The sequence below is a fragment of the Salvelinus alpinus genome, chromosome 25, assembly GCF_045679555.1.
Source record: "Salvelinus alpinus chromosome 25, SLU_Salpinus.1, whole genome shotgun sequence".
Lineage (NCBI taxonomy): Eukaryota > Metazoa > Chordata > Actinopteri > Salmoniformes > Salmonidae > Salvelinus > Salvelinus alpinus.
Window position 1 is genome coordinate 15,481,879 of NC_092110.1, and position 26,816 is coordinate 15,508,694.

The window sequence follows — 26,816 nt, forward strand, 5'->3', positions numbered from 1 at the left end:
ACAGTGTCACCAGGAAAGCACCCCCACACCATCACATTTCCTCCTCCATGCTTCACGGTGGTAACCACACATGCAGAGATCATCCGTTCACCTACTCTGCGTCTCACAAAGACATGGTGGTTGGAACCAAATATCTCAAATTTAGACTCTTCAGACCAAAGGACAGATTTCCACCGGTCTCATGTCCATTGCTCGTGTTTCTTGGCCCAAGAAAGTCTCTTCTTCTTATTGGTGTCCTTTAGTAGTGGTTTCTTGCAGCAATTCGACCATGAAGGCCTGATTCACGCAGTCTCCTCTGAACAGTTGATGTTGAGATGTGTCTGTTACTTGAACTCTGTGAAGCATTTATTTGGGCTGCAATCCAAGGTGTAGTTAACTCTTAACTCTATCCTCTGCAGCAGAGGTAACTCTGGGTCTTCCTTTCCTGTGGCAGTCCTCATAAGAGCCAGTTTCATCATAGCACTTGATGGTTTTTGTGACTACACTTGAAGAAACGTTCAAAGTTCTTGAAGTTTTCCGGATTGACTGACCTTCATGTCTTGATGAAATGGTTCTTGCCATAATATGGACTTGGTCTTTTACCAAATAGGGCTATCTTCTGTATACCACCCCTACCTTGTCACAACACAACTGATATGCTCAAACGCATTAAGAAGGAAATAAATCCCACAAATTAACAAGGCACACCTGTTAATTGAAATTCATTCCCAGTTGACTACCTCATGAAGCCGGTTGAGAGAATGCCTAGAGTGTGCAAATCTGTCATCAAGGCAAAGGGTGGCTATTTTGAAGAATCTCAAATCTAAAATATATTTTGATTAACACTTTTTTGGTTACCACATGATTCCATATGTGTTATTTTATAGTTTTGATATCTTCACTATTATTATACAATGTAGAAAATGAAGAGAAACCCTGGAATGAGTAGGTGTGTCCAAATGTTTGACTGGTGCTGTATATGTAACAAAACATATGTAACAAATTTTTTTTAATTTTATTTTATCCTCTGAAGATGGGTCAATAAAAATCTAATAAAAAATAAAACACCTGTTTGCACAAGTCACCAGTCAACCACTGTGACATTTTTGGGTAATATATTCTTGGTTTGTTTGATAAGTTTGTGAAAATAATGTAATCTTCTGAGTACAATAAACTATTGTATTCTAAGCTGGTACAGAAACCAGAACCACTGTAGACGTCTGTACCCTTTTAGCGATGCAGAGGGTGCGAAGGCCTTCCCTGGCGTAGTTGTCTAGGTGTTTCTGGGTTTGTTCTCTGATGTGACCCTGCCTGCTCTCTGACTGCTCAGCACCTTTAGGTGACTCTGCCAGGTCCATGATGACTGAGTCGGCTCCCTTGGTGTAGACCACCACCTGCTTGGTGAGTGGGTGGCGGACCACCACAGACATCCTCTTGCGGGTGGAGTCAAATGGCAGGATGTGGAGCAGGCGCACGGCCAGGCTGCCCATCCCCGGCAGCTCCACCAGAAGGCGCTCCAGCGAGTGTCCCCGCAGGGTGCAGTGGTAGGCCCTTGCCGCGTGGACCAGAGCCGCCTCGTCTGGGCTCTCCGCCTCATAGATCAGTTCGTCTGCCCCAAATTCACCGGGAGGGTCTTGGGCTCCGTTAGAGTTCTCCAGCCCGCTCCAGGCCCCTGGGTTGAGTTGTACAATCTTGTCCTCTTCGCCTTTCCAAGAGCCATGTTCTCCCTCCTCATCCCCTTGGTCCCCATCCTCTCCAGGGGGTCCAGCCAGCCCTGGTTTGATCATCAGGATGGAGGCCTCAAAGTTAGGCTCCCCGTCTGGATCTGTACCCCTCTTGGTGGGGATAGGGGAAGGGCTGGGGGTGAAGGAGGCTGGCTTGCCCCTGGCGAAGAGCCTGCTGGTGAAGCTGCGAGTACTCTCTGTAGTGTGTGGAGGAGAGAGTGTGGAGAAGCGGGGGAGGCTGAAACGCTGGAACAGCATCTTGATGTCCTCCAGGGATTTAAGGGGGGTACGGGAGACCTCAGGCACCTGGACCTGGGAATGCAATTGACAAGATAATTTAAAAATGGAATTGGCACCAATCCTGTTCTAACATGTACATTTTTGTTATATTCAGTGTGTGCTTTCCCCCTTCGAGGACTACAAATGGACATTGTTTGGAGTTAAAACATTGCAAATATGTACCATTCTTTTTAAAATTATTAGAATGAGGCTATGTTACGTACCACATGGCGGGGTTGGTTGGGTGAGGACACCACCACCGTGTTGCAGATGGCCAGAGCCATGAAGAAGTCCACAATGTAGGTGAGCTCCATACTGGCGTCCGTCAAAAGGAAGAGCGGGGAGGTCAGACAGTTCAGCTTCTGCACCAGGAGAGGGTCCGGGACTACATCCTTCTCCTAGATGGAAGATAGGAATTAGACAACTCATACCATGCTGTCAGTTGTGTGTGATTCAACTAATCACCAAGTCTTTGATTAGCTGAATCAGGTGTCTTCGTGCTTGGCTAGAACAAAAAAACGTGCATCTTCGGGGGGTCTCATTGCGAATGACTAAAGAAACACTGGGTGTATGAGTCTCACCATAGGGCTGCTGAAGGCGCTATGTCGGGGCAGGGTGGGGCTGGGGGTCTCCTCCCCCTCCCCTTCGGAGTGGCCTGTCAGTGTGTGCAGGGACACGGAGCTGCGGTTGCAGCTGAGCGACTTGCAGCTCAGGGACTTGGCGCTGGCACGTGACTTGAGCGTGTGGGAGCGGCCCATCGCCTCGTCCTCCTCCTGCTTGTACACTTCAAGCCTCCGCGCTGCCAGAAAGATAGACACAGAGGGACGAAAGCAATTGTTAAATACATTGTACAAAATCCTTAGTTTCAGGGTATCAAACATTCACAATACCATCTCTCATTAGTGCCCCTGGTAGTGGTGTAGCAAAATTAAATTAGACTTCTCACCATTTTCCTCGTGGGGGTACTCCACCCCAGCAATGGTGCAACGCCGGAACACCATCTTGTTCTCCGTCAGTGTGCCAGTCTTGTCTGAGAACACATACTGGATCTGACCCAGGTCCTCTGTGATGTTCAGGGCTCGACACTGGATCCTGGAGTCCAGGTACTCATTGTAGAAGTCCATGTCGTTCTGGATGAAGAAGATTTGACCCAGTTTGACAATCTCGATGGACACGTACAGGGAGACAGGGATGAGCACCTGCCGAGGAGAGAATGGAATATAATTTAGAGCCAGGAAGTTTTCACATTGACTCACAATGTTATGACATTTAGTGTGCTACCTACCTGTAGTACTATGATCATGGTCCAGAACAGGTAGAAGCCAGCCAGGGCAGGAGATGTGGTGTCAGGGATCAGAAAGGAAGCTTCTTCCAGGTTCCTGAGCCAGAGACCATGGCCTGAGGGGCACAAAGAATTATATAGATGTGGTCAAAAGACTTGTTTACAGAAACTATATAGCTAGGGTAAAACAGCAAAGACCAATAACTGTGTGGTAGGACACGATGAGCATTGTGTTCATATAGATTTGGTTAGCAACCAAATACAGCTGTACAGACACGTGTTCATATAGATGTGAAAAATTATACTGATCAGTACGGACCTATAGCTGCGGTCAGACACATGATGACCAGCAGGACAACGCTCCACAGTATGTCCATGTTCATCCTGCGCTCCAGTTTACTGCGTTTATACCGCGGCCCACTGTTGTTCTTCATGGCTTTGGTCTCGTGACCTGTGTTCAAGATCACACAACACAAGCATGGCTGTATACATGTATATGTGGTTTTATGGTAGACCTGGGTCAAAATACCCTGTGTTAGTGGCTGTCGAATAAACATGAAGAGGTGATAGTACCCTTACAACAGAGAAATTTGTTACAATGAAATTGCATAGGCACTGAAATGCAGCGCATAAGATGTCAGAGGTTGATTCTCCACTGTATCACAATAGCCAATGCAGGAAGATGAGATGAATGCATGGAATGCGTGCATAGAAAGCCCTTGCTGGTACCAGAGCTGGTGTAACTGTATACTTGCATGGATTTTGTAGTAATAATAATGTAAGCATAAACCTTATCTTACTGAGCAGAGACAGGTTAGCCTGCAGTGGTCAGCCCTCCCTGATGTGTCTAATGGGGACAAGGCATAAAAGGAGCTGGAGGCAGGCTACACTCCTAGCAGCCAACACTGATATAGACTATGGGGGCAGGACAATGTGGTAGTTCTCTAAACCTCTTAAATGTAAAGCCCCCATATTTGGGGACCCTATTTGATTTGCTTCATTCAATTCAGTCTGATATGAGAACGATAGCCCCTATCTGCAAAAGTAGAGTGTCTGCGGAAAGCTGAGTATCTTGGCTATTGATCTGTGCCTTAAAATCTTTGGTGTGACTTACTACCATATATGGGCAGGCCGAGCCGATTACCTCATTTCAATATGCCTGCTACCTACATTCCGGTTAGCTTTGTGAAGCATAAACAAAATAAACATTGATTCACACCGAAAGCCAGGACTCCACAGATCATGTGGATATCTTATTTGTCTGCCTGTGACCTACCGTTAATGATCACCAACCCAGAGAGACAAACATTTTATTTTACACAACATTTTCATCAAACATCTTACAAGGTAAACTTAAACTTGTGTTTGAGCTATAGCTACATGGGGGGTATGAAATTAATCCCTAGGTTGGTAGGAACAGATCTAGCCTATTACCAATGTTATCTGATGATGCATGACTTAATGGCAACATCGAATGTCCACTGAGTGACTACCTTTGCGCATGACATGTGTCCTGGTTACGCGCAGTGTGCATCTATTACACAGGGGATTCATCGACAGTCTTGTAGCCAATGAGATATGCTTTCCAAGGCTATGCAGTTGACCTGGGTGGGACAAAGCAAGGCCTAGAACATTTTATGCGCAATGCGAACTGTTGCTACCTGCCTCAGAGACGAGCACGCTACATTACATTATATTGCAGCACCGAGCACGCTACATTATATTGTAAACAGATTTTCATTGGTTTAAATTTGATCACTTTAGCATAAAAGATGTCTCAAAAGTAAATAGGTAAAAACTAAGAATATACAGGAAACTAAAAAGAAGGAAGCTATAAATACGTATACCGACATAGAAGCTTTGAATAAAATACTGGAGCCGGACTCGGATCAGGGGAGCGATTTGCTCGTCTCGGCCGACGAAGATTTCTTTCTAGAAGGATTGGATCCACTTTTGACTATGTATTTCGTATTTATACATTGTCTGATTTTTGTGCTTTGGATGTAGTTTACAAATAATTTCAATGCTATATAATTCCAAAGTAGTCTGTTCCATATTAGTTCACTGTTTGCTGTTCTAAATTTCATCGTTGTAATAGTTTGAGGGGCCACTAAGGCGGCAGCGTAGCCTAGTGGTTAGAGCGTTGGACTAGTAACCGAAAGGTTGTAAGATCAAATCCCTGAGCTGACAAGGTAAAAATCTGTCATTCTGCCCCATAACCCCAAGAACTCAACTACAAAAGCTTTCCTGCAACCCGCCTTACAAAAAAAAGTATTATTTACCTCAAATCTGAAAATCCACAGTGGAAGCTAGCCAGAGGCTAGCCAGAGGCTAGCCAGAAGCTAACTAGAAGCTAGCCAGTAGCTGATCTGAAGCTGCCTAGAAGTTAGCCGGTTTGCTGGCTAGCGTTGGTGTTTCAGCTGCCCACGTTTGTGGTCTTCAGCTATTCCTTTAGCTCGATAATCTATCGGCACTTTTGTGCAACGCGACTCGGACCGGAGCATACCGGGACTATTTTTCTCAGTGTCCCCGGATTTCAGCCGCAGGCTCTGGACGTTTGCACCTTGATTTCACAGCTAGCTAGCTGCAAACCGTGTGACTATTGGCTTACGTCGATCCCGGAGCAAACTTAAATTATTCCGGAGCTAGCCAGCTGAGGAGTTCCATCAGCCACTCCTGGGCTACAGTCACCTATCCGGACCCGTTTTTTTTGTTGTTGTTGCTGCAGATGCGGAGCCCCATCGGGCCTTCACGACTGACTGCCGACATTATCTGCCCGAGGGAGTTATCCAACTGGCACCTCCGTCGCAACGTTACCTGAACGCTCATCTGGGGCCCGCTAATCGTTAGCTGTCTTATCGGCTGCTATCTGAATAAGTATATCGGACAATTTTTCTTGGGTCACTATAACTATTTTGCCAATTGGATTGATCCCCTCTACCACACGGAACCCCACTAATCTACCGACGGAAACGCACGAGGTGTCTAAAAATAGACTTCCATCCTATGCTATCTTGCTACTGATAGCCATCTACCCGGCCAGCTGTCTGGATCGCCGTGACCCCAACCAACCTCTACTCACTGGACCCTTATGATCACTCGATTAAGCATGCCTCTCCTTAATGTAAATATGCCTTGTCCATTGCTGTTCTGGTTAGTGTTTATTGGCTTATTTCACTGTAGAGCCTCTAGCCCTGTTCACTATACCATATCCAACCTCTCAGTTCCACCACCCACATATGCGATGACATCACCTGGTTTCAATGATGTTTCTAGAGACAATATCTCTCTCATCATCACTCAATACCTAGGTTTACCTCCACTGTATTCACATCCTGCCATACCTTTGTCTGTACATTATTCCTTGAAGCTATTTTATCGCCCCCAGAAACTTCCTTTTACTCTCTGTTCTAGTCGTTCTAGACGACCAATTCTCATAGCTTTTAGCCGTACCCTTATCCTACTCCTCCTCTGTTCCTCTGGTGATGTAGAGGTGAACCCAGGCCCTGCAGTACCTAGCTCCACTCCTATTCCCCAGGCGCTCTCTTTTGATGACTTCTGTAACCGTAATAGCCTTGGTTTCATGCATGTTAACATTAGAAGCCTCCTCCCTAAGTTTGTTTTGTTCACTGCTTTAGCACACTCTGCCAACCCGGATGTTTTAGCCGTGTCTGAATCCTGGCTTAGGAAGACCACCAAAAATTCTGACATTTTCATCCCTAATTACAATATTTTTAGACAAGATAGAACGGCCAAAGGGGGCGGTGTTGCAATCTACTGCAAAGATTGCCTGCAGAGTTCTGTTTTACTATCCAGGTCTGTTCCCAAACAATTTGAACTTCTACTTTTAAAAATCCACCTCTCTAAAAACAAGTCTCTCACCGTTGCCGCCTGCTATAGACCACCCTCTGCCCCCAGCTGTGCTCTGGACACCATATGTGAACTGATTGCCCCCCATCTATCTTCAGAGCTCGTGCTGCTAGGTGACCTAAATTGGAACATGCTTAACACCCCAGCCATCCTACAATCTAAGCTTGATGCCCTCAATCTCACACAAATTATCAATGAACCTACCAGGTACCACCCCAATTCCGTAAACACGGGTACCCTCATAGATATCATCCTAACCAACTTGCCCTCCAAATACACCTCTGCTGTTTTCAACCAAGATCTCAGCGATCACTGCCTCATTGCCTGCATCCGTAATGGGTCAGCGGTCAAACGACCTCCACTCATCACTGTCAAACGCTCCCTGAAACACTTCAGCGAGCAGGCCTTTCTAATCGACCTGGCCGAGGTATCCTGGAAGGATATTGATCTTATCCCGTCAGTAGAGGATGCCTGGATATTCTTTTTAAATGCCTTCCTCACCATCTTGAATAAGCATGCCCCATTCAAGAAATTTAGAACCAGGAACAGATATAGCCCTTGGTTCTCTCCTGACCTGACTGCCCTTAACCAACAGAAAAATATCCTATGGCGTTCTGCATTAGCATCGAACAGCCCCCGTGATATGCAACTTTTCAGGGAAGCTAGGAACCAATATACACAGGCAGTTAGAAAAGCCAAGGCTAGCTTTTTCAAGCAGAAATTTGCTTCCTGCAACACAAACTCCAAAAAGTTCTGGGACACTGTAAAGTCCATGGAGAATAAGAACACCTCCTCCCAGCTTCCAACTGCACTGAAGATAGGAAACACTGTCACCACCGACAAATCCACTATAATTGAGAATTTCAATAAGCATTTTTCTACGGCTGGTCATGCTTTCCACCTGGCTACCCCTTCCCCGGTCAACAGCACTGCACCCCCCACAGCAACTCGCCCAAGCCTTTCCCATTTCTCTTTCTCCCAAATACAGTCAGCTGATGTTCTGAAAGAGCTGCAAAATCTGGACCCTTACAAATCAGCCGGGCTAGATAATCTGGACCCTTTCTTTCTAAAACTATCTGCTGAAATTGTTGCCACCCCTATTACTAGCCTCTTCAACCTCTCTTTCGTGTCGTCTGAGATTCCCAAAGATTGGAAAGCAGCTGCGGTTATCCCCCTCTTCAAAGGGGGGGACACTCTTGACCCAAACAGCTACAGACCCATATCTATCCTACCCTGCCTTTCTAAAGTCTTCGAAAGCCAAGTTAACAAACAGATTACCGACCATTTCGAATCCCACCATACCTTCTCCGCTATGCAATCTGGTTTCAGAGCTGGTCATGGGTGCACCTCAGCCACGCTCAAGGTCCTAAACGATATCGTAACCGCCATCGATAGGAAACAATACTGTGCAGCTGTATTCATTGACCTGGCCAAGGCTTTTGACTCTGTCAATCACCGTATTCTTATCGGCAGACTCGACAGCCTTGGTTTCTCTAATGATTGCCTCGCCTGGTTCACCAACTACTTCTCTGATAGAGTTCAGTGTGTCAAATCGGAGGGTCTGTTGTCCGGGCCTCTGGCAGTCTCTATGGGGGTGCCACAGGGTTCAATTCTTGGACCGACTCTTTTCTCTGTATACATCAATGATGTCGCTCTTGCTGCTGGTGAGTCTCTGATCCACCTCTACGCAGATGACACTATTCTGTATACTTCTGGCCCTTCTTTTGACACTGTGTTAACAACCCTCCAGGCGAGCTTCAATGCCATACAACTCTCCTTCCGTGGCCTCCAATTGCTCTTAAATACAAGTAAAACTAAATGCATGCTCTTCAACCGATCGCTGCCTGCATCTGCCCGCCTGTCCAACATCACTACTCTAGACGGCTTTGACTTAGAATATGTGGACAACTACAAATACCTAGGTGTCTGGTTAGACTGTAAACTCTCCTTCCAGACTCACATCAAACATCTCCAATCCAAAGTTAAATCTAGAATTAGCTTCCTATTCCGCAACAAAGCATCCTTCACTCATGCTGCCAAACATACCCTTGTAAAACTGACCATCCTACCAATCCTCGACTTCGGTGATGTCATTTACAAAATAGCCTCCAATACCCTACTCAATAAATTGGATGCAGTCTACCACAGTGCCATCCGTTTTGTCACCAAAGCCCCTTACACTACCCACCACTGTGACCTGTACACTCTCGTTGGCTGGCCCTCGCTTCATACTCGTCGCCAAACCCACTGGCTCCAGGTCATCTACAAGACCCTGCTCGGTAAAGTCCCCCCTTATCTCAGCTCGCTGGTCACCATAGCCGCACCTACCTGTAGCACGCGCTCCAGCAGGTATATCTCTCTGGTCACCCCCAAAACCAATTCCTCCTTTGGCCGCCTCTCCTTCCAGTTCTCTGCTGCCAATGACTGGAACAAACTACAAAAATCTCTGAAACTGGAAACACTTATCTCCCTCACTAGCTTTAAGCACCAGCTGTCAGAGCAGCTCATAGATTACTGCACCTGTACATAGCCCATCTATAATTTAGCCCAAACAACTACCTCTTTACCTACTGTATTCATTTATTTATTTTTGCTCCTTTGCACCCCATTATCTCTATCTCTACTTTGCACTTTCTTCCACTGCAAACCAACCATTCCAGTGTTTTTTTTACTTGCTATATTGTATTTACTTCGCCACCATGGCCTTTTTATATTTTTATTTATTTTTATATATATTTTGTTTGCCTTCACCTCCCTTATCTCACCTCACTTGCTCACATTGTATATAGACTTATTTTTCACTGTATTATTGACTGTATGTTTGTTTTACTCCATGTGTAACTATGTGTTGTTGTATGTATCGAACTGCTTTGCTTTATCTTGGCCAGGTCGCAATTGTAAATGAGAACGTGTTCTCAATTTGCCTACCTGGTTAAATAAAGGTGAAATAAATAAATAACAAGGCAGTTAACCCACTGTTTCTAGGCCGGCATTGAAAATATGAATTAAGGTATAAAATAACCATTGTTTGTGGTTCTCACACCTGCCTTTGTCTCCAAAGTGTTACTGTTTGCATTTTGTCTGTGCTTCACACCCTCTATGTGAGTCACTGTACAGATAAAGTTTAGGCTTGGTGTTTTTACTTCACAGCAATGTTTTGTTAATTTTGTCAACTGTAATTCTGTGTGTCTTAACAATATATCCCTTTATTGTATTCACCACAGAGTGGAGGATGCAGATTATTTGGATGATGACGTTTGGGAGCCACCCCTCCCCAGCTAGCGCCCCCGCTGGTCAAGGCTTCACCCTTCACTGCTATGTCAATCACCCTGTCTGATGGTTCTACATCAACTTTTCATAGACCTCTTGAAAAAGAAAATAGGGACTTGTGGCACCATTCGTCCTAACAAAATCAGTTTCCACAAGACCAAGGTAAACGACATGACAAAGACAGCGGAGAGCGGGACCATACGTTCTATCAGGACTAACAAGCTGCTTTTTGTGAAACGGAAGGACACTAGGGAAGTAACCATGCTCACACAGCATAAGGCATTCAATAACATCCATGTCTCAAGGAGGGTGAAAAAGGAAGAATGTCTCTATTCCTGTTTCTGTGAAGGACTACAATGCCAGCATGGGGGGTGTCGACCTATCTGATGCTCTGATAGGCTACTTCCAGGCTACTTCCAGGTCCTCCATAAGACAAGGAAGTGGTATAATACATTGTTTTTACCACTTTGTGGACATTGCTACAGTAAATTATTTCATTCTCCACAAGCAGATGGCCAAAGCAAAAGGTCAAACCCCTCTCTCCCAGTTGGCCTTCCGAGAGCAGCTGGTGTTAAATGGCTGAATTGGGGGCCCAAAGCAACCTCACAACCATCACAAAATGGAAATGGCAGTTCACTTGTTTCCTGGTGGAGAGGGACTGCTTCAAAGACTATCACGGCATGCACAAGCTATGGTGAAAGTGAAATCCAATCATCTATACCTGGATTGTAAAACGAATGCCATTTGTAAATAGTTCAGCTTATTTCTATTTTAGTGAAGGACACGTGTGTAACCAAGTTTGTTTGATAAGACATTTGTATATATTTTTGAATGTATATTGGTTGCTTTTATAAACAGTTAATTTGTATGTGGGACCAATACAGACCAATACACACAATACATATGCCTAGGCTAAAAGTTCAGGCACTTTGGAGAGGTTAAAAAAACACTTGGATATCCCCTGTATGTTCCCCGATACCACCACAATGTTAGAGGTTGGTGTTGTAGAAACTTTTACTTTTAGGCACATCCAGTGTACAAAAACAGTGCAATTACCACATTTGGACACTTTGGAGAGGTTGAAAGGACACTTGAATGTACCCTGGATACCCCTTAACACCACCACCACAATGTTTGAGTGAGGTTGATATGGTAGAAATTGTGTTTTTATACTGAACAAATAGCATTTAGGGATTGGAAATATGTAATAGAACTGGAATTATCTAATTTGCAGACATGTCACTTTGGAGAGGTTTAGGGACACTTGGAAACATCCCATGACCACACCTGACACCACTTACTAAAACATCTGCCCATTTCTAGCTGTTAGGTCTATCAATCCCATTGTTCACATGTTGTGGAAGCCATCTGATGCATTTCCAGCTCTGGGCATCAATAATTCACTTATAGCTTGTCAATTAAAGATTACTTTCAAAATAAAAAAACGTATTTTGTGTGTGCTTGATCTTGTGTATTCTGAACTATGTAACTCCTTCTGATCTTTTCCTCAATCTCCCAGATGTCTTTCCAAATATACCAGAATCATGTAATTGCACATGCATAGCAGTTACTTTTGGGTATGTCTATTTAGGCGGCAATCTAAATTTTGCCATTACATCTAAGGGGTTAACAGCCATTATCCATAAAGGCAGCATTATATAGGCTTTATGACAGAAGGTTCAAGTACAGGGTTGAGTACACTAGAGGCAGATTATACTCTCACAAGCATAGCCTGTTACATCAGGGCTGCACCACAACTCCAGTGCTCAATGGCCGCAGTCCTGCTTGTTGCCCAGGTATAACTTGAAATATGTGGACACCTGGGTTGGATAATGGGACACTCCAAACCCTAGCGTGGGGTAGACCTGGGGATAGAGGAGTGTTTCACCCTCTTACCTGCATAGACCACGATGCCTATGATGGTCTCTGTGTTGCGGATGGTGCAGCTTCGCAGGAGGAGGTTGTCGTTGTGTAAGCCCACACGAGCATTACTGGGGTGCTCCCTGTAAAAAACATGAAAGTTACCTTGCCTTTCAAAGGTTTATAAAGTTAAGTCTGTTTCCATGCAGTATCTGTAGTCAATTAGACCAGACTAAAATGAGACTCACATGTAACCTCGGAACCGGCTGAGGTCGTTGTTGGGGTTCTCGCATTCAATGCGGCTGTGGAAGTTCTCTGGAGTCAACTCGGAACCCTGAAACAGATGACACTCACACGCTGTAAATATTTCCAACTTCTACTAGGCATTCTGGTTAGAACTTTTATAGAGTACCTTGTGAAATTCTGCAGTTATTTTCCTGCTAGACCCAAGGACAATATTTTTGTCTCAAATGTTTTGCTTTCTTCTTCTTCATTACACCCTACCTTTACAGGAAGTGTACAGCTTTTTATACATATATACAGTACAGTTGTGTAATGCAGGTAAATCACAGCTTCTTGCATCATGTTTTATCAAACTTTTTATTATTGTACCACTCCACCTTCAGCTGTACAATAAACGGCAGTGTTTTGTTTAGGCAGGTGCGAGGCACCCTGTCTCTTGCAAGCATGATGCTTTAACCTCAATTATTAAAAAAACTGAAGTGTAATCATGACAATGATAACAGCATGTTCAAACCAATGAGAGCGATGTGAGCCACATACTTGTGGCAGATCTCTGACCACCTGTCTCTGTTTGAGGTTGGTCTCCCCGTCCAGGTTGGCCGTCTCGATGTAGCAGACGCCGTGGAGGTCAGAGGAGTACAACAGCAGCATGTCTGCAGGGATGATCTCGTTACAGGACAGACGGACAAAGTCCCCCACGCGGACGTCCTGCCAACGCTGGTCCACATACGTCTGCTGTTTCCTATCGTAAAACATACCACAAGATAACCTGTTAACTGCTTGAGTGCACAGAGTGGGACCATGTGGGTACTATCAAATATGACGAAGGCCTGAAGACCCTCTGTGGTTGAAACGTTGCTAACAATACCACAGGAGCAGAATTACAACAAAATAAAATATTTCATACATATGAACAGTATTCACACAAGCAAGGGAGCATGCCTTTAACCAACCATTAAAAGCACCAAAAACAGACATGGTTATGTATTTTACACATTTTAAAAAACTCCGGAAGACAACAATAACCCTGCACTTTTTTTTGTTGACATTTCAGTCGGTGACCTCTCTCAAGACAAGACCGTGAGGTAATCGTGTGTGTTGGAATAATCCTTTACAAATTAACTGAACTATGGGGCTCAGCACCACAAGAGAGACTTTAAAATGAACATTTATTTAAGACAACCATGAACTACATGTGCTGCATTTAACCTGCTCATTGTGTGTTATGGTCTGGGTCAAGATTCAATTGTGTGTACAGTCAGTGTGTGTGCTCCTTTGAAGCAGGGAGTGTGGTGTGTGTTTGGGTACACAGTAACATGCACATGACGGAACCACGCCAACTGTAATGCTACCCGTAGCTGGTAGGGTGGGTGTTAACAAACAAGTCTTCAAACCAATCACAGGGCGTGAGTGTAAGGCTTCTCAAACACACACGGTTCCACCAGACTGGTGTGTGAATATACTTTAAGGTTAATCATTTATCTCATTGTCTACCACTACCACCTTTTCCTGGCAGGAACTGGGAGTTTTCTGGTTAGAGACAATTACTGTAATAATGTGGTTTGTTTACATTCACCCAACATGAAAGAGTATGTTGAATAAAGTATGTTGGTGTGGATAGGCTATAGGGATTTTCTGGCCTCACTATACCTGAGGCTATGAGCTATTGCATGGTGGGAGAACGAACAGGCTCTCTACCACTCACTCCTAGACTCTGGAAAAGGGAATAGGTTTCAACAAGTGAGAACTCAGCCATTGAACATTGATTTTCTCTTGTCAAGGCCTTATGTGCAGAGAGCCATCAAAGGAATTGAGTGAGTGATGTGTGTGTCCATCTGTCACATGGCACAATAATTATGTTTTACAATCACAGATCATATGATTTACCTTTTGTAGAGAGGTAGAGATTATGTCAATTTGTCCTACTTTCAGTTCAGCATATAACTCCTCTAGGTTGCAAGCTAGTCAGTTCGATGGTACCATATACAGCCCTAGTAAGTATAAAAAAGAAGCTGCAGATCTATAGGTCTGTAGGTTTTGTTTACATGTTAAAGTAGTTGTCACATATAACTACCAGTCAGTTTGTTAACCTGTTATCTCACACTTATCCATGCTTTGCAATATTCCTAGACCAGTATGCTTATATAGCTATCAGAATGTTTACCTGTTCCAGAAACACAGTATCAGTATGTTTTACCTGTCATAACAGAGCAGTTTACCTAATAAAAGCACACGTACAGTATGGTGTTTGTTTTCCTAATAACTACAGTATAAACGGATCTTGTGCATTTCAAACTGTTTTCAGTCAGTTTAACCAGTTTGTGAGCAGTAGTAATTCCATTTGCTCCAATTCAGAGATAATGAACAGCCCTTTGCTCTACGCAGATCTACCATGAATGTACACTGAGTGTCGAAAAAACATTATGAACACCTGTTCTTTCCATGACATAGTTTTACCTGGATTCACCTTGTCAATCTATGATCCCTTATTGATGTCACCTGTTAAATCCACTTTAATCAGTGTAGATGAAGGTGAAGAGACAGGTTAAATCATTTTTAAGCTTTGAGACATGGATTGTGTATGTGTGCCATTCAGAGGGCAAGACAAAATATTTAAGTGCCTTTGAACCGGGTATGGTAGTAAGTGCCAGGCTCACCAGTTTCAGTGTGTCAAGAACTGCAAAGCTGCTGGGGTTTTCACGCTCAACAGTTTCCAGTGTGTATCAAGAATGGTCCACCATCCGAATTGAAGCTGTTTTGAGGGCAAAAGGGGGTGCAACTAATGTTTTGTACACTCAGTGTACTTACCTGATGTAAACCTCACAGATGCGTCCGTTGACGATCTTGTCTGATTTGTCTCTTCTATAGTCTTCCCAGAGATCCTTCACGGCTGTCACTGACAGCACCAGGAGAATGGGAATAATGCTGGATGAAAGGCATTGACCACTGGGATAAAGTTCAGAGCTGCCAGGAAGAGGAAATAGACATTTGCGAAGCGGTGGAGTTGTTCAAACAGGTTCTTGGGGACAAATGAGAGGAAGGAGTACTTGGTGGTGTTCACCTTGTTGCTGCTGTATGACTTGAGGACTTCCGTCAGCTCTTCATCCTCTGTGAGGGAGGACACCACCGTCCTTCTCTTCCTCCCCAGTTGGTCATTCGGATTGGAACGTTGTCCTTGGACTGGCCACACCAAGCTGTACATGATTCCTAAGACCAGTGAAAAACTCCACCAGTTCAAATCCAGAGGGTTTACTTACTGGTAAACTTGACTTAAATCCAAGCCGACCTTTGTATCTCTCCAGCATTCGCAGCCACTCACGATCGACCGAGCTCTGCCTCTTGATACACATGCCCATTCTGTTTTACTGTCGTTGTCTATCCTGATCCAGGATGCGGAGTCTCCAGGGTGAGGTTTAGATAGAGAAACGATATCTACTTTGCAGGGGAGAGCTTAAAACCTCTTGAGCTTAACTCCTTGATCACTATCACTACACCTCGCTGCCTTAACTTCTTATGGCTGAAGGGCAGTATTGAGTAGCTTGGATGAATAAGGTGCCCAGAGTAAACTGCCTGCTACTCAGGCCCAGAAGCTCAGATATGCATATTATTAGTAGATTTGGATAGAAAACACTCTGAAGTTCTAAAACTGTTTGAATGATGTCTGTGAGTATAACAGAACTCATATGGCAGGCAAAAACCTGAGAAAATATCCAACCAGGAAGTGGGAAATCTGAGGTTTGTATGTTTAAGTCTTTGCTTATCCAAGATACAGTGTAAATTTGGTCCGATTGCACTTCCTAAGTCTTCCACTAGATGTCAACAGTCTTTAGAACCTTGTTTCAGGCTTCTACTGTGAAGGGGGAGCGAATAAGAGCTGTTTGACTAAGAGGTCTGGCAGAATGCCATGAGCTAAATCATGCGCGCGGCCGTGAGAGCGAGCTGCATTTCTTTTCATTTCTAAAGACAAAGGAATTGTCCGGTTGAAACATTATTGAAGATTTATGTTAAAAACATCCTAAAGATTGATTCTATACATCGTTTGACATGTTTCTACGAACTGTAATATAACTTTTTTGACTTTTCGTCTGGACTAAGTGCCTGCGCCTCATGAATTTGGATTTGTGAACTAAACACGCGAACAAAAAGGAGGTATTTGGACATAAATTATGGACTTTATTGAACAAAACAAACATTTATTTTGGAACTGGGATTCCTGGGAGTGCATTCCGATGAAGATCATCAAAGGTAAGTAAATATTTATAATGCTATTTCTGACTTCTGTTGACTCCACAACATGGCGGGTATCTGTATGGCTTGTTTTGGTGCCTGAGCACTGTACTCAGATTATTGCATGGTGTGCTTTTTCCGTAAAGCTTTTTTTGAAATCTGACACAGCGGTTGCATTAAGGAGAAGTATATCGTTAAGAGACCAAAAGAGCCACTCTTCCACACTCCATCACATCATAAACAACTCAAGTTGAACTTTTATGACTTCCTAGATGTTAAACTCTGGACAGCACAAAGGAATGGATAAATGAGTAACCCCATAGATTATCTGTGCTGTATGTATGGTGCTCCTTAATACCACATACAGTAACACAGACAACTGAATCTACAATAATCAACATCAGTTCCAGGATCACCGGTCTTCAGCGTTAGGCTCTGTGAGAAAGGTGTTCATGTTTGCTATGCTTATGGTTATACAGAACTGTAGGCTGTATCATGTAAATTGCTACTTCACCTTTGATCCTACTGTTACAGGAAGCCCCAGTATGCAATTAATGGTGCTTTGGTGCTGATTAACACAGTGCACTGTGGGATATGAAGTTTGTGTTCAAGACGTTTTGAGACCTTCAATTTGAATGCTAGCATCATAAAATCAATAAACCTGTCGTAATGCTGTAATTTCTCTGCTAACTAAGAACATTTTATTAACACAGTAATAATTACTGTTATGTAACACAATTGCTTTTTCCGCATGTGTATTGTGTAATAACTAAAAAGGCTCAACTCCATAACTATAAATGTAGTAGTATGTAACAACACAGTGACTGTTCCCCTTAAAAAAGATAAACACAGGCCACTATTGTCCAGCCGGACCACTCACCCGCTGTATACTGTGGCTACGTTGTTGTTGACCTTCTGGTCAAAACGGTAGCGGCGGTAGTCCTCCAGGGCATCCTTGATGGCGATGACGATGAGCACCACTACCAGGGGAATCATGGTAATCTCCTTCTGAAAGGCCTCCACCACCGGGACCCAGTTCAGCATCACCAGGAACAGGAAATATAGGTTGGCCACCCTGATGAGAAGAGGCAATAGTGGTTTGATAAATTCCACATCGACCCTTTAAGGCAGGGTTTCCCAAAGTAAGGGTTGCGACCACTGTGCTATAAGAACAACTGGAGACTGCGTTTAAGATGTCCGACCGTTCTTTTTAAGGTAATCTACCCATGTTCGCATTAGCCAATTCATGGACTGTCTATATCCAGGTTGCGTCTGGTTTATAAGGACCAACATCACATGTGCACTCTGTGCGCACAGGGAGCAGAGCGAGCAGTGACGATGTAATCACGTCACCCAAAAACATGGCAGATATTGGATGAATATTTAAAAAATGTATCTTCGGCTGTGAGTGATGGAGAGAAAAAAAACGGCCTCAGCAACAATTATTTGAATAATTCAATGGATGTTTTGTGCAAAAGGTGATGACTAAAGTATTTTATTCTGAATTTTCTAATCTAACTTCTCTATGTGGCAGTCTATGGAAATTGTCTTTCTGGGCCAGGCGTCAGTAAAACTGCAGTACCGAAGCAAAACTGAAGGAGCAGTCGAAACAGTGCTTCTAGACTGGCCCCTTGGTTGGGACCCCATGTTGGGTCACCTGATATAAGAATTGGGTCATGATTACGTCAGTAACCTCCAGTAGCCGCTAGATGCGGTTATAATAAAAAGAGAGGTTTCTGTTTTCTTCCTACGAATGTGGCTCTTTCTTTTGAATGGTATAAGCTACAAAATATAATGACCCCATCACTGAAAGATAAGACTCTCCGGAAAACGTAAATACGTAAGTACTGTTTTCCTCTGCTATGCCCACAAGCCGTTAGAACTGAGTGGACAAGACCAGGCACTAAATCAGACTGGGGGAAAAACAACATAAATGATTTATCAATGACTTTTCTACACAGAAGATCATACAACATTACTGCCTAATGATCTTCTGAATTTCCCAATACATTTCAGTCACTTCAAACCATTCTGCCTTCTGATTGAAATACTGTCAAAAATACTGTCAGAATAATTTGCAAAATACATAGCCCAAATAAAACAAATAAACATCTCACTGGGCTAGGATGTCATTTCAACGTCTAATTTTGATTTACATTTGGTTGAGATGTCAAATAACGTGAATTCAATGTGAAATCAAGAAAACATTTCACCATGTCATTGGATTTGGGTTAAAAGGTGGGTGAAAAAAATACTTGCCTTACGTTGATGACTGTTTGCAAATCCAATCAGTTTTCCACATTGATTCAAAGTCATAAGATTTATATTTTTTGTTGAAATTACGTGGAAACAATGTTAATGCAACCAGTTTTTTCCCAGTGGGATTGTTAGTTGATTACATTTATTGTATTTACATAGTGGGGTCACAAAAATGTTTTGAGACCAAAAAAGTTTGGGAACCCCTGCGCTAAGGTTACCCTTATGGGTGCACTGCAGTCTCCATTTGGAATTGGCTCATTTTGAGTTAATTCACAACGTACATGATTACCAGATTATAATTAAGTGCCTCTAAGGCACTCCTGCTTGATGTGAGTTAATTCCCGACATCGACAAACATGATTGACCGATTAAAATCAACTATGATCTACCCCATTCCCTGTGTAAGTCAGCATGTGGTTAGGGATCCCTCTCACCTGTGGAACTGCTGGAACAGGTTCATGGGAATGAAGCTCAGAAGGCTGTACTTGGTGGTGCGGATGCCGTTGCCCTGGCATCCCTTGGAGATGCTGTCGTACTCATGCTGGTGGGGTCCGTGCCGGGCGATGACCGTCCTCCGTTTGCCAGTGAGCCGCTGTGCGTTGTGGAGCTTCGGGGAACTCTTGGTGAGCACGGCGTCAGGGGCCGAGTACCTGCCTCGACCTGACTCTGCGGCCACCAGCTGCTGCCAGCGGTGTCTCACCCAGTGGATCTGCTCCATAGGCCCAGTGGCCTGGGCACCCTACACCCAGGACCCTGCACCCTCCCTGGGCCTGGGTGGTCAGACCTGATCCTCTGGTTCCTGAGGGCCGCTCACAGTGCAGTTCTACTAAAAGAGAAAAATACAAAACAATCAGAAAGGTTTCAAAAGTAGTGACTTTGTGGGGAAAGAATTAGGACAGATAGTAGGTCAGCTTCTTAGCTATGTACAGGAATCTAGAATTTCACCTGAAAACCCAACTAAACAGCAGTAAGGTGAAGAAAAAAAACTAATTTGAAAAATACACATAAGGAAAGATAAGATAACTTATGAAGGGGCACCCTACACCCAGGACCCTACACCCTCCCTGGACCTTGGTGGCCAGACCTGGAGAGATGTTTTAGCTAATATTTCCAATACTTTGCACTAATCGCTAATTATAACCCTGTACTGTTAACAATGTTGTTGGGAAGATTAGGTTAGCTGCACTTATTAGTAGAGGCCGCTCAGTAAATGTGGAAACCCCTAAGCAATTATTAGGGCCCCTTTCAAACAAGTGTGCAATCATCACTGATGTACTGTATAGGTTAATATAGACTGTTTGTGTTTCACCAACTGACCTATTTAAGATAACATTTTGTTAACCTTTTCAAGTTTTTCTCGAGAAGTCTGGTCTGCTCCAAGACTGCCAGTGTGTCAATGCTTTGAAAGACTTCCTTTGTCTTAATCATGTTCCGGTCTTCTGAATAGGTGAAACTCTATTGATGCTCTATTTTAAGGCACGCTAGCTAACACTAGCCTAGATATTCTAAACCAAAGGCTTTAATATCAGTAAACTAGGGAATAGGATGTAAAGAGGCTTCTAAAATGAGATACCCATAACCCAATGTGACAAGCTGTCCCTTCCCCCACCATTGCAAATGGCTGATTTTATCAGGCTCGGTGAGTCATAAGCATATTCAAGAAAACATGGTGGATTAGGCTGAACTCTTGAAGTGTATGATTACTTATTCTCAGGAATGTGGATTTGCCACACACGAGACCTAGACCCCTGAAGTTATATCAGTCGCTAATAATATAACTTAAGAGCACATGATAAAAACTGGTTCTTTTAGTAACAGTAATTCTGTGAGTTTAGGCTTACTTGTTCATAATAACATAACAGTGAGACCCGGCCTTAGCATACAACTGGAAAATCTGTTGAAATGCAAAGGCTGTCAATTCTGTCAAACTAAAGAAGTAAAACTGAAACAAAAAAGTAAAAAGGAACTGAGAGGAATGGATACACGATCCATATAGCCTAGTACTTCCCAGGCATAGACTACTAAAGCCTTGACTTATTCCACATTTTGTTGTGTTACAGCCTGAATTCAATAGATTTTTTTTCTCACCCACACAATACCCCTTAATGACAAAGTGAAAACATGTTTGTTTTTTATTTGAGCAAATGTATTAAAATCAAGTACAGAAATGTCTCATTTACATAGGTATTCACACCCGAGTCAAAACTTTGTAGAACCACCTATGGCAGCGATTACAGCTGTTGGTCTTTCTGGGTAAGTCTGTAAGAGCTTTCCACACCTGGATTATGCAACGTTTGCTCAATATTATTTTCACATTTTATCAAGCTCTGTCAAATTGGTTGTTGATCATGGCTAGACAACCATTTTCAGGTTTTGCCATAGATTTAAAGTAGATTCAAGTAGATTTAAGTCAAAATTGTAACTTGGCCACTCAGGAACATTCACTGTCTTTTTGATAAGCAACTCCAGTGTAGATTTGGCCTTGTGTTTTAGGTTATTGTCCTGCTGAAAGATTAATTAATCTCTAATCTCCAATTAATCTCCAATCTATAGGATTTTGCCTGTGCTTAGCTCTATTGCATTTCTTTTTTACCCTGAAAAACTCCCCTGTCCTTGCTGATTACAAGGATACCCATAACCTGGAGCCGCTTCTATGCTTGAAAATATAGAGAGTGGTACTCAGTACCACTCTCTATATGTGGTTAGAGCGTTGGGTCAGTAACCAAAAGGTTCCTGGATCGAATCCCCAAGCTGACAAGGTAAAAATCTGTTGTTCTGCCCCTGAGCAAGGCAGTTAACCCACTGTTCCCCGGGCGCCGAAGACGTGGATGTCGATTATGGCAACCCCTGCACTGCTCTGTTTCAGAGGGGTTGGGTTCAATATGGAAGACACATTTCAGTTGAATGCATTCAGTTGTACAATTGACTAGGTATCCCCCTTCCCTTATTGGATTTGTCCTAAAAATAACATTTTGTATTCAGGACAAAAAGTAAATTGCCTTGCCACATTTTTTGCAGTATTACTTTAGTGCCTTGTTGCAAACAGGATGCATGTTTTTTGGGAATATTTTTTATTATTCTGTACAAGTTTCTGTCTTTTCACTCTGTCATTTAAGTTAGTATGTGGAGTAACTACAATGTAATTGATTCATCCTCAGTTTTCCTATCACAGCCATTAAACTCTGTAACAGTTAACAATTGGCCTCATGGGGAAATCCCTGAGTGGTTTACTTCCTCTCCGGAAACTGAGCTAGGAAGGACGCCTGTATCTTTGTAGTGACTGGGTGTATTGATACACCATCCAAAGTGTAATTAATAACTTCACCATGCTCAAAGAGATATTCAATGTCTGCTTTTAAATTTTTACTCATCTACCAATAGATGCCCTTCTTTGCAAGGAATTGGAAAACCTCCCTGGTCTTTGTGGTTGAATCTGTGTTTGAAATTCACTGCTCGACTGAGGGACCTTACAGATAATTGTATGTGTGGAGTACAGAGATTAGATAGTCATTCAAAAATCCTGTTAAACACTATTATTGCACATCGAGTGAGTCAATGCAACTTGTTAAGCAATCTTTTACTCCTGAACTTGTTTAAGCTTGCCATAACAAAGGGGTTGAATACTTATTGACTCAAGACATTTCAGCTTTGAATTTTTTATTAATTTGTAAAAAAGAAAAGAAAATCAACATAATTACACTTTGACATTATGTTGTATTGTGTGTAGGCGATTGAAAAAAATCTATAAATAATCAATTTTAAATTCAGGCTGTAATACAAGAAAATGTGGAAAAGTCAAGGGGTGTGAATACTTTCTGAAGGCACTGTATATAAACTCAGCAAAAAAGAAACGTCCTCTCACTGTCAACTGCGTTTATTTTCAGAAAACTTAACATGTAAATATTTGTATCAACATAACATGATTCATCAACTGAGACATAAACTGAACAAGTTTCACAGACATGTGACTAACAGAAATGGAATAATGTGACCCTGAACAAAGGGGGGGTCAAAATCAAACGTAACAGTCAATGCAGCTGGTGGCCACACCAGATACTAAGTACTGCAGTGCATCTCCTCCCCATGAACTGCACCAGATTTGCCAGTTCTTGCTGTGAGATGTTACCCCACTCTTCCACCAAGGCACCTGCAAGTTCCCGGATAATTCTGGGGGGAATGGCCCTAGCCCTCACCCTCCGATCCAACATGTCCCAGACGTGCTCAATGGGATTGAGATCCGGGCTCTTCGCTGGCTATGGCAGAACACTGACATTCCTGTCTTGCAGGAAATCACGCACAGAACGAGCAGCATGGCTGGTGGCATTGTCATGCTGGAGGGTCATGTCAGGATGAGCCTGCAGGAAGGGTACCACATGAGGGATGAGGATGTCTTCCCTGTAACGCATAGCGTTGAGATTGCCTGCAATGACAATAAGCTCAGTCCGATGATGCTGTGACACACCGCCCCAGACCATGACGGACCCTCCACCTCCAAATCAATCCCGCTCCAGAGTACAGGCCTCGGTGTAACGCTCACACCTTCGACGATAAATGTGAATCCGACCATCACCCCTGGTGAGACAAAACCACTACTCGCCAGTGAGGAGCACTTTTTGCCAGTCCTGACTGGTCCAGCGACGGTGGGTTTGTGTCCATAGGCGACGTGGTTGCCGATGATGTCTGGGTAGGACCTGCCTTATAACTGGCCTACAAGCCCTCAGTCCAGCCTCTCTCAGCCTATTGCGGACAGTCTGAGCACTGATAGAGGGATTATGCGTTCCTGGTGTAACTTGGGCAGTTGTTGTTGCCATCCTGTACCTGTCCCGCAGGTGTGATGTTGGGATGTACCGATCCTGTGCAGGTGTTGTTACACGTGGTCTGCCACTGCAAGGACGATCAGCTGTCCGTCCTGTCTCCCTGTAGCGTTGTCTTAGGCGTCTTACAGTACGGACATTGCAATGTATTGCCCTGGCCACATCTGCAGTCATCATGCCTCCTTGCATCATGCCTAAAGGCATGCTCACGCAGATGAGCAGTGACCCTGGGCATCTTTCTTTTGGTGTTTTTCAGAGTCAGTAGAAAGGCCTCTTTAGTGTCCTTAGTTTAACATAACTGTGACCTTAATTGCCTACCGCCTGTAAGCTGTTAGTGTCTTAACGACCGTTCCACAGGTTCATTGAACAAGCAAGGGAAACAGTGTTTAAACCCTTTAGATCTGTGAAGTTATTTGGATTTTTACGAATTATCTTTGAAAGACAGGGTCCTGAAAAAGGGACATTTCTTTTTTTTGCTGAGTTTAGTTATCCACTAGCAGCCTTGAAACACATCACTTATTAACAGTTCAGCACATCAGCACGTCTCATACTGTTACACAAAACCAATTCAGTTCAGGTTCGGTCTTTTCCATTTTGTAGTTTTATTGCAGCAAAATAGATTTTAATTAAACGTAGGTTAACTAATCTGGTAACGTTATCTTTCGTTACCATGAGCTCGGTAGCTTGTAGTTCTAAAACACGAAAATGAGTTGCTTCTGGTTCGTTCAGCCAAAAACAATAAAGCATGAAGATAGGCAAAAACTGCTTCTCCAATAGAAATCCCGATCACACTTGTTGGCGATGTCATGTAGATGTTGGCTAGCTACACTCATGCGCAGAATCACGTCATCTGGTCTAATAGTCGTCTCGCGCCAAACTGCGCATGTGCACGTTGTAAAATCAAAGGCACTCTGATATAGTTGTTTTTGACAAAAATTAAAACGTGTCAGTTTGTCACTTCCACAAGGTTGGAGTAATAACTTGTTCAACTACTCAAAACATTGGTTCGAATCTAGGTTGTGCCTTTAGATTTCAAGAAAATTAACAACTAAGGAATATTTTTCTACTTCTCTCACCGACTTCTCAAACCCCAAACCCCGGCCTCGTCTGTTTTGGGTTTTTCGCAAGCGTTTCCGGAAGTTTCGCGATGTTGCGCCTCTGGGTTTGGAAACTCTGTGGTTCAGCCATTTCTCGTGTGAAATTCATTGGGAAAGAATGCGGTTTTGGAATAAACGCCGAAAATAAGGTCTGAGGTTGACACACGTTTAGGATATATTATATGTTTTGTTCTAGATCAGGTCAGTTAACTTGAATAATTATGACGTCTTTGTGCATGTTTTGAGTACATACATGCTTCAAAGTTGTGAAGCCCACACGAAAAAAATTATGCAGTTTACAATAAAATACTACAATACTTTATGTAGTAATTCTGTAGCATATTTTACTACACACTGTAGTATCCCTCGATCACGTGTATCACGTATAGAATGTTGTAATAGAAGTATACTGTAGGCTTTGACCAAAGAGCCATGGCGGAGTTCCGCCATACAAAAAGACGCTAGCATTACTATTGCTCTTTATATCGTGCCCCGCGTTACACCCAGAGTTGCAAAGAAAACAGATGCGAAAATATTTCAGGAACTTACCCAGTAGTATGCATTGTTCCCTGTGCAACAGTAAACATTTGTCGTTCTTAAAAACAAAACAAAAATCCGTAGTGATCACATTACCGATCTTAAGAATGTAAAGTAGGTCATATTCATACTTGCGCAGATCTTGTTAAAAAATAACTAACTTGCGCAGCAGCACTAACCAAGATGTGGGTGAAGAATCTTGGGTTTGCACTTGTTACCACAGCCACAAAGTCACACTTGTCTATAGCGTGAAAGTGTATAAAAACAAAAATGCTCTTTGAAAGCGTCACTCAGCAGTTGAAACAATGACAAAGAGACCTGCCCACCCCTGTTTAGATTTTTTTTTAAAGGGGGATGGATGTAACCACTCTCAAAGACAGCTATTGATGCAAGGACTGACCACTGATTCTTCATGGTCTGAAATTGTAGTTTTAACCATGGCAATGCCGTCAGGGGTACGCCAAATAAAAATGTGATTCACATTTTAAAAATAAACAATTCTTCACATTTTCAAACAGTCCATTTATATTTTCCAAAAGGGCTATACATTTGGGTGAGGTTTTTTTCTCGCCTGAGTAGCCTCGTTTCACTACCAAAAATAAAATTAAACCATCTAACATAAACTCGTACATCGCCTTGGTCCGTACAATTGCCCTTATTTTAGCGCCCCAAAAACGTAATACTTCCAGATCAACTGTAATGTCAATACCATTGTAAAGCACAATTTCTCCCCTTTCCAACAAAATCAATTACATGACCTAAACACTGCCCGTTTCTGCATAATTCAAGCAGGCAATGAGCCCCGTCGGGTCTTTTTAAAAATGGCGGGTGGGGAAGCAAAACTAATGCGTGATATTGAGAAGGACAGATGTCGTGTGGGAAAATTGCTTTTTTCACTCGATCTGTCCAACTTATCACCTTATCGCCTCTAAAATGTAAATAAAACACTATAAAGAGTTTATATAATATGTCATTACATACCTATTTGAAGGTTTGTGTCGAATTTGAATCGGGTTTTTAGGGCGGTGCTAAAGTGATCTTAGAAGTAAACAGCGGCTTTGAGAATGATGATCGCAAGCAATGATGCCGAAAAAAATGACTAGGTATCCCCCCTTACCCCCGTCACTGTCCATTTCTTGTTTTTAAACGATGAGAGAAGTGCTACACCTGGTGGAGAGATTGTAAGACAGAAATAGTTGCTTTATGCATGCTGTACGTTACGACATGACACGTCAAGATGTAACGGAGGGTAAGTTTTTTCAACTTTTCTCCAATACTATAGAGCCATTACCATGTCGATCAACGCTTGAATAGAAACCTAGTTCACACCCCCGATTTTGAAGTCAACACAGTCGCTACAGTCCCATTAGTTTTC

At 43.1% G+C, this 26,816-nt stretch overlaps 1 protein-coding gene across 2 annotated transcripts in view; it reads right to left on the reverse strand.

Annotated features, from left to right (window-relative positions):
• Window positions 1-25,618, reverse strand: part of atp10d (ATPase phospholipid transporting 10D) — a 32,208-nt gene extending 6,590 nt beyond the window's left edge. The window contains exons 1-12 of one of the 2 annotated variants that reach the window (XM_071365750.1): window positions 25,454-25,618; window positions 19,428-19,816; window positions 17,615-17,809; window positions 13,048-13,249; window positions 12,513-12,598; window positions 12,301-12,407; window positions 3,584-3,715; window positions 3,268-3,380; window positions 2,929-3,181; window positions 2,564-2,781; window positions 2,207-2,380; window positions 1,206-2,015 (exon numbers count right to left, since the gene is read on the reverse strand). In XM_071365750.1, coding sequence (XP_071221851.1) covers window positions 1,206-2,015; window positions 2,207-2,380; window positions 2,564-2,781; window positions 2,929-3,181; window positions 3,268-3,380; window positions 3,584-3,715; window positions 12,301-12,407; window positions 12,513-12,598; window positions 13,048-13,249; window positions 17,615-17,809; window positions 19,428-19,711 — 2,574 coding nt within the window. In that variant the 5' untranslated portion in view covers window positions 19,712-19,816; window positions 25,454-25,618. Of the gene's footprint in view, window positions 1-1,205; window positions 2,016-2,206; window positions 2,381-2,563; window positions 2,782-2,928; window positions 3,182-3,267; window positions 3,381-3,583; window positions 3,716-12,300; window positions 12,408-12,512; window positions 12,599-13,047; window positions 13,250-17,614; window positions 17,810-19,427; window positions 19,820-25,453 lie in introns of both variants that reach the window. The other variant, XM_071365748.1, reaches the window with a different exon arrangement.
• Window positions 25,619-26,816: the final 1,198 nt, after the last annotated feature.